At 34.8% G+C, this 14,260-nt stretch overlaps 1 protein-coding gene across 50 annotated transcripts in view; it reads left to right on the forward strand.

The window, feature by feature from the left end:
- Positions 1 to 14,260, forward strand: part of PTPRD (protein tyrosine phosphatase receptor type D) — a 1,187,501-nt gene that overhangs the window by 950,232 nt on the left and 223,009 nt on the right. For 25 of the 50 annotated variants that reach the window (XM_042012906.1, XM_042012907.1, XM_042012909.1 and 22 more), the window contains one exon: positions 11,070 to 11,218. In XM_042012906.1, coding sequence (XP_041868840.1) covers positions 11,070 to 11,218 — 149 coding nt within the window. The remainder of the gene's footprint in view (positions 1 to 11,069; positions 11,219 to 14,260) is intronic. The other 25 variants (XM_042012886.1, XM_042012911.1, XM_042012914.1 and 22 more) reach the window with 1 other exon arrangement.

Here is a 14,260-nt window from a genome sequence, read left to right on the forward strand (position 1 = left end):
TCCATTGCATCCCCAGCTTCAGTAATCTAACCTCATATGAATTTGTGTCAGTAGTTTCAGTTTTGTTGTGAGAAATTTATTTCTGGTTATATTTTTATATTCAGAAGGAAAAAATCAGAGAAAAAATAAGAAGTTTTGCAAAAATGCAGATTTTATTCTACCTTTTATATTCTTTCTATAAGCAGATTGTGGCTTTGATGATGGAGTGCAGTGGCTGATCACTTGGTATTTCTACGTTTTGAATAGGCCATTGAGATTCAGACATACAGAAATACGAATCCATTGACAGCAAACCAAATTTCTCGATTGTCTTCACAAATGAACAATCTGCCATTTTCAAGTATACATTCAACGGGTTGCTGAAGCTTGATGTGGAAAATACAATTTCCTTAAATCTCTTATTTCTGAACATGCATGTTAAATCTAAACGTATCTATACATATTTACTGTTACCTAGATGAATATTTTAAGTAACTGCCATAATTAACATGGTTTCTTAATTAAAGCATTCAATTCTATTATTTAATGGACACACACCATATTAATTATATACCACTGATTTAAGTTATGATGCAGGATGATACATTTTGCAGAAATAATTTATTATCATTTATACAAGATAACCACTTAGTGTCAAAACTAGCAGTTCTTACTCAGTACACTTGTGCAGTGTGAGCTCATGTCTTTAGAGAAAAGAGTGTTAATTAAACCAACATTTTGCAATATTGATATGCAGCGGACTGCAGTTTTCAAAGACTAACAGGTTTTTCAAAGAGCTACGTATTTCCACTGACACTTCGAATTTAGATTTGAGTGGGGTTTGTTTGTTCATTTTTGTTTTCTTTGCCCTGATAGAAGTGTCACCCATGTAGTTAAGTAGATAGGACTTAAACATTTCATTCAACGCATGAGCACAAATCCTTACACAAATTTTGTAAATACAGTGGTGGTAACGACTGTAATACTCCTGCCTATGTTTTGTGACATAATCTAAGTAGCATAATCCTGGAAGTAAGTAAATTGAGACATGGAGGTTAAGTAATTTGCCTGAAGCTAAACAGCAAGCAATTAACAGAGATGGGATTAGAATTACAAAGATTTGGCTCTCAGCCCTCTATTCTGTCCAAGAGCCAGCTGCCACTTCCAGTGCTTTTGGCTTCCTGTTCTATCTCTTGAGACTAAACTTTGAATTTGTTTTCTTCATACTGCTTAGATATGAATTTTAAAGGAAAGTATGAATAAGACTTATTATTCTTTTTTATTTTTATAGTAGTTGTAAAGAAAGTATCTGCCTTTGCAAGAAAAACGAAGCATGAAATCATTCTTGGTAGTCACATTTTAATAATTTCTACTTTTCTTTTAAAGACGGGCATGAATCATGCTTTCTAATTATGATAGAGATTTCAGAGTGAAAATCTCTATGACAGGACAAATGTAATTTTTTTCTTTATTTATTTTAAGAAAAAGGGCTTTATTGTGTCCTCCAAAGTCTTATGTCCTTCTTTTAATAGCCCTTGACTGAATATCAGCTGTATGTGGTGTTATGATTTCTTGGTATCTCTTTTAAAAAGAAGAATAAATATGGGTTAAAGATGGAAGAAATGGAAGATATAATTAGTGATAGATGAGATAGGTGTAAGCTAGGCACAGCACTGTGGGTTCGGATTATATACTTTGATATATGTTTAACCACTAAAAATTACATTAAAAATCCCTGAAGTAACCAGTGACTGAAGTGACTAACCATGCAAGATTCTTGCAAAGCAAGTGTAATGCTACACAAGATATCGAATAATTGTATTTTCAGTGATTTTAGGTAATAGGTGGTAGAATAAATTTCCTTGTATGAAGTGATATTACATATCAGAATTAAAACAGAAATGAACTTCTAGTAATTAGAGGTTTACCTTTACGTGGTGGTACGTTTCTTCTGATTATGTTTCTGCTTTTCAATCAAATCCATGATCCAGCAACACCTCTGTTGTGCATATCTTTGTATGAGGTTTTAGTTCTCGTATTCTTACATGCTTTATAATTTGCTTTATATTTATGCTGGCATAATTTTGCTAGAGACAATCTAGAACAATGCAGCTCCTGTAGAAGTTTGTGGAGCAGATGAACCTTGAGTACCTTACAAGTAGTATTTCTTGCATTTTTGCAGTGCATTGTCCTTAATGACAACAAAATGTGGCTGGTATTTATGGCAGGACAAATACACAGTAGGACACTGAAAATACAGTATCAAAAATAATGCCTGTGTAAATACATTCTGATCAGTGCTTTTATGTCTTCCTAGCTGTATCCCAGAGCAGACTGCTTGTACTGTGTTAACCATACTGATGTATTGTAAGTGACTTGTAGGCAAGTAACTGGGACAACCCACTGGGGCCTTTAGTCACTGAATCTTTTCTAATAACTGTAAACAGTTTTGTGACCTAGTTTATGAATGTCTGCTTATTCATCAGCAGTGCATCATCCTATGGGCCATGCTAACCTGTCTTACAGTACAGCTGAAGGTGGGCTGCATTGCACAGCTTACAGAGCATTGCTGGTTAGAGGAGTATGTATTCTGTCTACTTGGTTAGACACTTAATTTAGGCTTCATGGAATTGATTCTTGTAGGTAAAGGGTAAATGTTGGTTTATAACTAATAGAGGGAGGTGTTGATCTAGTTTTGGGACAAAGCAAGCCTGACTTAGTAAGAAGGGAAGAGACTTATGAGTCTCTACTAATTAGGTTTTAAAATTATTATTATTTTATAGCAGCTTTAATGATACTGTCTTTTTTTAACCAGTTTACCTCCATAAATTATGCTTATGTCGTCATGTCATCTCCTAATGCTGTTCTGCAAGTAGAAAGTCATCTTCAACCCCTTAATGCCCCATTTTGCATATGTTCATATGGGCTGTGAGATTTGATTAGGCACAAGCATACTTCTGCTTGGAGTTATGAGAATTTGCTTATGTGGATGCCTTGCCAAGCATTAACACTGAATCATATTAGTATGTAGAGTCAGTATTATTACTAGATAGTTGATTTTGCTTTCTCAGTCAGTAATCATCAGTTTGCCCTGTGTATAAATGGCAAGGTATGCGTTTTGTTGTTTTTAGATAAATAAAATATGAGTGGAAGTTTCACTTAGTTGTTACAGTGCCCCAGTTTTATGCTTCCTCATTTTGGTACCTGTGTTGAGGGTTTTAGTAAGACTGAAACACTTCTAAAGGTCATCCTCCTGGTCATAACCCAGATATTCTGAGTCCCTAACTGAAACCTGTAGTGTCTCATCATTCCTACTCTTCTCTGAGAGCAAAACTCTTCTGGAAAGAGATCAGCTTGCCTGGCATTTTAAAATCCAGTGCTTCTTCTTTGCACATCGAAAAGGAGTGCCAGTTCTCAGTTACCAAATAATTCATATGCCGTCCTCAGACATCAAAATTGGAAAATGAAGCAGTAGAGAGCTTTGAAGCAGAATTTCCTTTCGTTAAATTAGTGAATATGACAAGGTTATGTAATATTCCTGGGGGATAAAGTGGTGCACGTCACTAACCTTTTAGATTCAAGAGGCATCATGCTTTTTATTTGTGGCTGAAAGAAGGCTTAGTACTGGATTAACTGTCAAGGTCATCTTTCTAACTCAGGTAAATTAAGCCCCACCTAGCTTTTACATATACTTTTGTGATAAATTCTATGTATATACACAAGCTTATACCTATTTTTTTTGTATTGTGCATTTGAACATGTGCTGGTTTATGACTTAAATATATGCAGTTGGGTTAATATAATGGATAGTGGGTCACTAGCACTGGAATTCCTATAGCCATGGGGAAAAAAAAGGGAGAATTCTTGACCTCCTATACGTTTAATGGATAGTGAGTATTACTTAGTTGTATGTCTGCATCTTTCAGTGCTCACATTAGTGAAACACTAGAACCAAGAATCCTGATTCTCTTTTCTTGAACTCTAATATAAACCAGAATTTTTTTGTACAAACAACTGAAGAGACCCTGGAGTAAATAAGGGCAGATTTAGAAGCAAATGTATACCACTTTCATTTTCTGTTGCAATATTTAAATGAAGGCTGAAGTTTGTATTTAAACTAATGACTATGTTGCACTGATAGCTAAAGGGGTTCACCCAGCTTGAGGAATGAAGGCAAGAGGGCATGGTGTGGGAGTAGGCCTGGCTTTGGGAGGTTTCTCCTTTAGTCTGATCATCCATGAGACCGACTCTGATGGCTCATAAGCCCTGGCTGCCTGTTAGGCTTAGCACAGTATTGCTCTGACAGGGAAGTAGTTAATGGCTGGTCTGAGCTGTACACTACACGTTCTAATAGTTTGTCATGAAACCAGCTTAAATTGCTAGTGGCCTGAGACAGTTTTAGTAGAAAAAGCACAGTAATAAATACTTTTTCAGCTTCCTTCTACTTCAAATATAAGTATATTGGTCTATAGTATTAGTAAAAGGCCTTTTTCAGAGGTTTTTCACATCGGTTCTTCATATTTGCGAAAGCCTTTTTTTCCTCTCAGTTATTATAAGCTGAAAATGGACGTGTGTGTATGTGTGAATGATATTAGTTGGCAAATAAATGTCTGCTGCTGTCTGTGTTGGTTCATATACCTCCCATGTCCCTTGGGCTCAGATAATGTCTGTCTCTAAAAAAGCATACATAATCCACAATGAAATGAGCTGGTAACAAGGTTTGCAGAGCTTAGAGGTACAAATTAAATATGTGCTATTTTAACATTAGACCTTTTGGAAAATGTAACCCACCTGTTCGACTTGTGAGGCCTTACTTGTAAGTCTGTAATTTGATTTTGTATTTCAGGGAAGAGTGAACCTAATGATCACCCTACTAAACTGACACTGTGCATTGCAGGAAATTTGAAAACGTAAATATAGGGTTGACTTTCCATATTTTCCTTGAGAGATCAGCAAGCGATATTTTTATTTTTTTGAGCTGTGTACTAAATCTGAAGGGTGTGTATGCTCTGGCAGATTGAAGGTTGGGAGCTGGAGATGACTGCTAAATTGGAAAAGTAGCCCCAAAGAACCAACCAGAAGTCTCCCTCTAAAACCAGTCCTTTGTTCTGAGTGCTTTTGCTTTTAGAAGAATATGTGTAGCAGAAAGAAGGTGGGGTGATGAGTGTTTCAATTATACTATCAAGATTTTATGAGTATTGTAGGGGCTGAGTTTCTGAGAGGATGCTGTGAAATAGCTTGATTTCCTTTTCCCTGACTTTTGGGAAATGTGTGTTTGTACCTGGAAATAGTTTCTGTGAACAAAATGGATCAGGATTTTCAGCTGGACTTCATTGGCATGTCTGAAGTGCATTTAATAGTTCAAAGATACAAAACTGATAATTTTCATTCACAGGATAATAAAACTATTCACCTGCTCAGGGTATGATGATATTTGAAGAGGGTGTTGTTGCTATCCTTGCTGAAGGATGTTAAGGCAGGTACAGTTTTAAGAGATTCACGGTGAGAGACAGAAAAATTTCACAGCTTATGACTGACAGACAAGAGCTTTTAGGAACATACTACTTGTTAACTTAAGAATTTCTTTATGCAGATTTCATGAATACAAATTATTTCTCATCCTTGTAGAAATAAAAACTAATTAGCTCTCCCACATAGAGTGAGATATGCAGATCCTCTGTAAGTGCAGGTTAGAATTAAGGTGAAGCAATTACTTGTAACAATGATCAGTCTAACTTATGTCACAAATTATTACTAAGGAGTAAATTAGCAGCGAATGCTGTAAATGAAGTGTGTTTTGAAATTTCTATTAAGTACTTTTCTATTAAGTGCTATGTATATGTTTTTTAATATATTAACTACCCGAGGAATTGTGAAAATAACAAATCATGTAATTTGTAATACATGAATACAGTATCAGACTGAGATTACATGAAACATTTGCCTATTTGTTCATTTTTACCTGGACAGGAATCTTCACCACCTTCACCATCATTAAATATGAACCAGTGTGGCCTTTTTATTTAGCGGCCTATAAGTCTGTGGAATACAGTGAATGTTGCAAAATGGGAAATGGGGTGAAAAAAGGAGGTTTTTTGGTTTGGTTTGATTCAGTTTGTGGGGTTTTTTTGTTTGGTTGGGGGATTTTTTTGTGGTTGTTTTTTTATTCTGTTTATTTAGATTTTTACTGTGTGTCAGAAATTTCTGTGTGTAATTTGACATGCGAAGAATTACTTAAGAGTTTTTTACTCTGAGTGAGTCTGGTCACATACCCCCTGAAACTTTATGCTGCTAGACCAGTAATATAAAAGGGCTCAATGCTAAGTGAAAATTATTTTTATGATTGTACGTGTGCAGTATTCCAAAGTGCATGGGCACCTGCCAGACCACATTGTTTACTCTGCTCTCGACCTGAAAACATTTAATGGGAACAGTTGTGATCATCATCTTCCAACTTTTATTGCTACAAAATGAGTCTTTATAACTGAAAAAGTTACTGTAATTTTTAGAGTTTCCTCAAATACATGTCAATTTATAAGTAAATGGGGCATTTGAAAGAAGGGTCTTTGCATTTTCAGTTTTTTCTGATGTGTTTATTCACCCTTGCTATGTATGCTTACAAGGGATACGATATGATATGATTTATGCCAGTTCTTATTCTAAGCTAGTAAACTTTTTCATATTTCAGGCATATGATGAAGTTTAATCTTAAATTGAATTATTTTATACTAGGAACTTCTGTACACCCCAGAGAATCTAGAAACAAATGCATTAGGCTCTGCATCCTCTATATTCTTGTCCATAGTAAGTCCACATGGTGAACTAGCTGTAGTAGGACTGCACACATCCCCTTAGCTCTCGCGTCAAAGAAGGTGAAGTCTTATCCTCATATTCACTTTTTTATTAGAGGACTATGTCCATAAAAACGTCTCTACACAAGAATAGTTTGCAGTAGCAGTAGAAAGAAGGGGGCTGAAGTAGTAATTTCAAAAGTATTTTGACAGACATTTTATTTGAGTGCAGAGGAAAAGTGATACATATCCTTAAAGCACAGCACAGAGCAGTAACTTTAAAATGGATAATTCTATGACATGATGAAATGTGAATTAATTAATTCCATTCAATATTTCAGAATTCTACTTAAACTTTAAAAAAACTATGTGGAGGCGCAAAAGGGAAGAAGGAACTGTCTTATGCTCGTGCCAGGATATTCAAATGTTCCAATCAAAATGAGTTGTTTTAGTGTCACATTACAAATATATTTTATGGAGCCCTAATGTGCAAAAACACTCCACTTCCATCTGAACAGTGGTAAACCATCTCTATTTCAGAAGTTCCTGTGCCCGGCGACGGCTTGACTGTTCATTGAAGCAGCAGCCTAATTTCTATGGGTTTAAACTCTTCAAAACAAATAAATGCAAGCTCAGTGTATTTAAGATGAGGTAGCAATAAATTCAATTTTCCTTCATATATTAAGAGTGTGATTTGCAGTGGTTTAATAGTTATCTCTTTGGCTTCTCAAGAGTCCCAGCAAGAATTGCATACTGTGTAGCAGATGCTGGGAGGCTGCAGCTCTTGAATGACAAGGCCTGTGGTACTCTTCAGAAGTCCAAGTTACAGATATCTTCTACTCTAATTTTTTTTTTTTTTTTTTTAGTTTGACAAGGTATCAAAATTCAGTATTAGTATGACTATCTGGGTAGGCACTGGTATATAAACAAGCAAAACTTGGGTGTTCTTGCATTTAAAAGATAATATTGCAGCAATTTTGATGATGCCCTCAGGAGAATTCAAGTGCAGAAATATGAGATGCTGATTTTAAATGAATTTCACTTATTTTGTTTTCATTACACTCCTCTTATTTTAACTGTATTTATTGATATGTACCAAGTAAAGTTCCAAAAGTGCTGAAGACTGTGGTACCATAGTTGGTAATATATTACATCTTTTTTTTTTTTTTGACAGATTTAATTGCAGTGGAAGTTTCCCATATAGATTGTTGCTGTGCTTAATGAACTGTGCTGCCGAGAGTTTTTCTTGAACTATGCACTGCTGTTGTTAAGGGAGATCAAAAATAGTTGTCAGTTCTCAATCAAAATTGCCCTCATGTTAATAAGCACAACTGTGTGTGCACTTTAATTGTGTTTGCTATTAGAGTGCCTAGCAGTATAGGTCATAATCAATGTCAAGAAACCGACAGCATTAATTGTGGAGATAATTTGTGTCAAACTTTAATTAACAACTTTTATAAAGGCAACAAATACTACTTTTCATTTTTGCTTCTGCTGGGTTGTGATTTCGCATACCTTTACACTGATAGTGGTTGCCTTATATGTAACAAGATGAACATGTTAATTGAGTAACAAAGAGGGATTGCATAATACTTACCTGTCTTCATGGCAGATAATTTTATAAATTTATTTATGTTCTAATAATAATTTATCTTCTCTGATGCCATATGATACCTGAAAGATAATTTACTTACTTCCAAGATTAGGTATTGGAGGAAAGTTGTAGCAATGTTTTTTATAGGAATTACTTATGTAAAAAGAAGCTTTGACCAGATACATACCTTTTTTTTCAGCTAGGTTATGGTCTAAGTGAAAGCCAAAGTTCCCTTCAATACTGGATTGTGAAGCTTTTTTACTGATGCAGATAATATTAGTCATATCATACAAGAAGGTGGTTTTTATTTACAGCCTTAAACCCTTGTTTTCTTGAAAAATGTCCACAAGTTGAAAATTGCATCATTATGATCAGCTGCCCTTGTTTTCTGTCTCTGATGCTACATGGTTAACGAACAGCTTTATTTTTCCAGCAAAAATTCACATAGGACTGCAAAAATACTGTTGTTCAGGTAGCTGGAGCCATGTTAAGTATTCAGCCCTATTTCTGCAACTCCACGGTGTAGATAATAATGCTCTGCAGAGGCTAGCATGCAGTTTCTGTGAAGGAGTCGTGGCAGCTGTAGTCCTTTAGTCCTTTGCCAGGTTTGGGACAGTTCTACATGAAGAAATCATTAGAAAACTGGTTGTACCTCTAACGGCAGTTAAGTTTGGTGGAAGATTTTTAATTTTATTTATTACTATATGTTCTATTTGCTGCCTATGAGCTACTGTACATAGTTATTGCATGCTGTTGGACTTCTTCATGAAGTGTATCTCTTTTAGTGGCTTGAGTTCTAACAGTGAATTCACAAAATGTCAAAAAAAAATTAGAAGAGAATGGCAGCGTGTCATTTTTCGCTTCGTGGCACATGATCACAATTTGTGCCACAGAATGTCAGTAGATCGGATTCAGTCTCCTTACACAGTGCTGAGTTAAAACATACATAGAAAGGGTTCAAAAAGAGGACTTTTGGTGAAACCCAGATGCTCTTCATCAGAATATATTTTTGTATTTTTTGTGATCCAGGCATAAAGCCTGTGACTTGGGAAAGGATTTCTAATTTCTTCACTCTATGTGTGTTTTATTTGCTATGGTTTTGGCAATTCTTGACATCAGAGAAGTTCTTTCATAATTTTCCCATGGCAGTAGTGGAGCACTGTACTGCTGAGATGTGCTCTTGCATTTGGGTTTAGGTACATTTTCACCGGGAAAATTAGCAGAGTGGGTACTGTTCTAGGACTGTTGAGCATTCTGAAATGTTAAAAACTAAGACATTTTCCTGACATTCCTATTAAAGAAAAGAGCACGCAGATTTTCAGTAACATCATATTTTTTAAAAAATCCTTTTTTACATTAGAGGTAAGGTAAAAAATTTCCCTAATTTCATTTTGTGAAATGGCATCTTGGCATTAAAGTATTTCAGGACTTCTTCCAGTGTTGCATATGTGCATGACTGTAGGCCGCTGTGTTTCTTACATTCAAATAATGCTGACAAGAAATGGTGTGTATGGAAAGACCAGTTTTGCAGAATAAGGGGTTAGACATCAGAACTAAAGAGCAGCAACATGGAAATGAAAACTAGTACAGAAGAGGTACACACACCTGTCAGAACTAAGAGAGGAAAGTGAAGAAGAGGGAAGAGGTGGGAAACATAAAGGAGCTGACTGCTGGTATTTGAAGATGAGAACAAAAATTATTTGCAACAGATGCTATAAAGCAACTACTGCTCAGGATGGCTTCATAGCAAAGACCTGGTTTTTTTTGCCATTTATTGTTTCTAAGTTCTCACCTCATATAATTTAAATCAGTATCTGAAGGTGTATTGGATCTTAAGAATTTTTTTGGCTAAGAAAGAGAATGATTTAAATATTTACAGGAATTTTTCAACATTTTTGTTCTCTGTTTGGATGTAATCTTACAGATTTCAGTATTTTTATCTATAGAAGTTGTGTCTTGTGTTGCTCTAAGTTTGAAAATTTTGTCTCACCACAAATCAAGTAATAAATTAATTTTGATTTGTTGTAACAGAAATAAAGGGAAAAAGAATAATTAATTAAAATGACATTTCATACTTCCAAAACTGTTTCTCCATTTATCTCTCCTTTCCTGTTGTTGCTGTAGTTGGATCTTATTTTAGTTCTCCTTTCTGACATAGTAGAATTCAGGAGTGAACAGGAGCTGTACACAAAACTGTGCCCGAGGATAAATCTCTCTTCTTTTAGTCCTTTCTGCCTGGAGTCTTAATACATAGTAATTTACCTCCACCGTGCAAAATTACAAATGCTTTCTCCTAAATGTCACTGATTTTAATGTCTCAAAGGTGAGAATCCTGTTTTCATGACACCCTGTGATCATAGCATCAAGTAGTGAATCATGATATTGTTCCAGTTGATTGATGAGCTCATTTTGTAACAGAAGTCAAATTGGATTTTTTATTTATAATGGTGATAAAATATAATGTGTGATCTTGATATTCCAATGCCATCAGATTTCACTTTTAATATAAATTTTACTCATAAAATCTGTAAGTACTTTCCTGACCTTTTAGGGTTTTTTTAATAATGCTTTCTTTTGCAGGTGAATGATATCACTGGAAAAACGAAGCAGTTCCTTCTTTTTAAATTTTGGAATCTTTATGTGACTTTTTAAAAATTTATTTTTACTGCTTGGATTAATTTGGTTAATTTTTTTGTTTGTTTCAGCACCACCGAAGTTTACAAGAACTCCCGTTGACCAGACAGGGGTTTCAGGAGGAGTCGCCTCATTCATCTGTCAAGCCACAGGAGATCCAAGACCTAAAATTGTCTGGAATAAAAAAGGAAAGAAAGTCAGCAATCAGAGATTTGAGGTATTAGGTCCATTGTTCTGTTCCTCTGAAAAACATTTTATTCCAACCTTGTTTTTAATCCCAGTATGTGTGCTTTATTAATAGTGATTTAGCAAAATAGAATTAGCTATCAGAGATAATTTGGTGGGAGCAGTCTCGGGAAGTTTTTAATTTTCAAAACTGGCTATGTATAGAACCATTAAAGAGAAAAGTGCTGCTGCTGTTTTCTAAGCTAGCATGGTTGAACTGAGGAGCTTTGTGGTGTCTCTGCTCAGTTTGCTGTCTCGTGAAGGAGCTGCTGGGGACATGAGCTGAGCAGTGATTGCTGTCTCCGAAAGCAAACCACCTCGTTTTGTGACAAGGTGCATCGAGCAGTCCTAGTCTTTGCTTCTGCTGCCACAATTCCTTACCCCTGTTGAGGAAAGAGACAAAAGGGGCACTGTAGTTCCCGCTGCTGAAGAGGGAAAGTAAAACTTGCTTGCTTTTGATTCTTTTCTTAACAATAAATTAGGAAAAGGCTTAGAGAAAGATGTTTCTCTCCACAACCTTCAGTTAAAGGAAACAGTGAAAATAATCTGCTCAAAGGATTCTGGTTATTTGGGGGAAATAAGAAAACAAGAATTTTTCCCTCTTGTAGTGGCAGGAATAATTGATGTCAGATACGGCTTGACCTTTAATGTGAAGAAAAAACTCAGAAAATGGGGGAAAACTTTTAGAAGAGATACCAAAACTTGCACTATGAGTGTATAATTGTCTCTTAAATGTTTTCAATGTTAAATAAGATACTTCTGTTTGCTTAAAAACAATTATTCTAAGGTAAATGATTTATGTATAAAACAGTTGTGACATGCATTTTATGGGCAAGTGATCTAATATATAGTTATTAACAACTGACTGAATATCAAAGTTCTGTATATTAATTTGAAATAATGTTTGAGAAGATTGCTTGTCCTGGCTTTCAGGTTAGATTTTTTTTAGAAGAACTGCATTTCTTCTATAAACCAAATTTATTTTAATAATTTTTGTTTCAAAAAATACCTAAAGGCATTGGAATTTGTTCATTAACCATTATAATTTTTGGCTTGTGTATTTACTACAACATGAAAAATAAAACCATGAATTTAACTGTTACCTTCTAGTGCCAAAAACTGCACTTTGCAGAGCATATGAGGAGCTGTATTGGCTAGAGGGATTAGCATAGAATTTTTGTCAGAAATTCTACACAATTTATCCTCTTTTGTTCACAGAACTTTCACTCAAAGTGAATTCTAAACAGAGAACGATTGTGCATGTATATGTTTACTGTGTGTTATTCTGCAATGAGTCATGGTTTATTTCCTTAATATATTTCTAGGTACCTGTGTACCTGATTTTAGGGAGAATAAGCAAAAATAAAGTAGGTTTTTTTCCATTAAAATTATTTGAAAGTAACTATCAAAATAACCTTACAATGTTTTAAAAATGCCTTTAGTGGATTGTTGAACAAATGGTATAGCCAAGGAAGATGGATTGTATTTCAAAGAAATAGATGACACTTGCCAAGTTTATAATTTTTATCATGTCCACTGAGCAGAGCAGTTTCAAAGTGTGCAGAGAAAATCATTATTTTAAGCAGCTTTTCTTCCTGTTCAAAGTAAGACCATTAATTCATGCCATAGAATCTCTAAATAAGATAAGAAAAGCAGTAGAAATTAGATTCCAAAAAGACATATGAAACTTTCGGAAAACACAAAATGTCTGAGATAGTCAGCTAAACCAATAAGAGAATTATTAGTTTGGTTTCTTTTCCTCTTCTTTCACAGTAATATTTTGTATATTTCTCTGAGTTACTTAATGGTACAAGACATCAAAATGTTTTACCTGGACACCTGTCTTCATATAGTAAATACAGCTGGAAAGGACTCTAGTGGTCTATCTGATCCACATGCTTTCCCAGGGATGCTGGGGGTTACTTTTTTACTATTCAATAAACTTGGACAGTCTCCTGCAGGGTTTCATGAAACTTGTCCTGATTATTTGTCCGCCATGTGAAAGCAGAACTCTTTTGCTGGAACTTCATGTACATAGCAACTGGGGAACAAATAATTTATTTCCTCTCTCTTGACTGCTTATATATTTGAACACTATGGTCATTGAATGTTCTTGCTCACCAGCTAATTCTCACAAGTTAATGAAAATAGTAGTGAGAACTAGACATTGCTTCTGAAATTAAAATCTACAGTAAGACCTTGTGGGTCTTCTCTGTTAATCTTTCAGCTTTTATTTATATTGCAGATATAGACTCTGAACCCTTTTTTTCTCCTCTTCCTTCAAATTAATTAAAATAATAGGAATTATAAAAATATGCTTTAAGTTTCTAAGAAGTCTTTTAAGAGAACTTAAAAAGGAACAGAAAAGGGAAAAATAAAAGTTACAAATTACATCATTCTACTCTGTTCAAGACTGGTTTTATTAAAAAATCTCTGTCATAAACAAACCAAAATCTCATTCAGTAGATGGGGAAGAGTTAGGAATTAACTAGCTGTGATATGCAGGAAAGGGGAGAACGGATCACATGAAAAATAAATTCCTTTTATGATACATATTTTTGAGACATCAGACTTGATACTTAATCTCTGCAATATTGCCCAATCCAATCTACTGCAGTTGTTTTCCTTGGCTGTCCAGATAAATTTATTCAGCATCCGGGTTTAAACAATAGCAATTATTCTTTTTTAAGTATGTTTGTGAGTATTCGGATCCTGTGCTCTCATTTTTTATCTATAAATTGTTAGTCTGACTGCTTAAAGACTGTGAAATGTTTCTCTCCCTCATAAATGTCAATTTATCAAGAATTCTAGTTTTTCCTTTAATTGTGCTAATATCAGGTAGATATTTTTGTGTTGTCTAGATTTGCTTAAGGCAATGGCTTTACTGAAAGAACAAGAAAAAGTAATATATCCTGTGGGCTATGAAACAAATTTATTATCAAAAAAATCCAGGGTTTTTATCTTATTTTCACCTCTCCCAATGCTAAGCAGAAACTGATCAATTCCTGCAATGAAAACAGTAAGATACAGGGGATAT

Source organism: Corvus kubaryi, unplaced genomic scaffold (genome assembly GCF_017639235.1).
Source record: "Corvus kubaryi isolate FWS band 111438036 unplaced genomic scaffold, C.kubaryi_AGA036_p1.0 split1-37296, whole genome shotgun sequence".
Classification (NCBI taxonomy): Eukaryota; Metazoa; Chordata; class Aves; order Passeriformes; family Corvidae; genus Corvus; species Corvus kubaryi.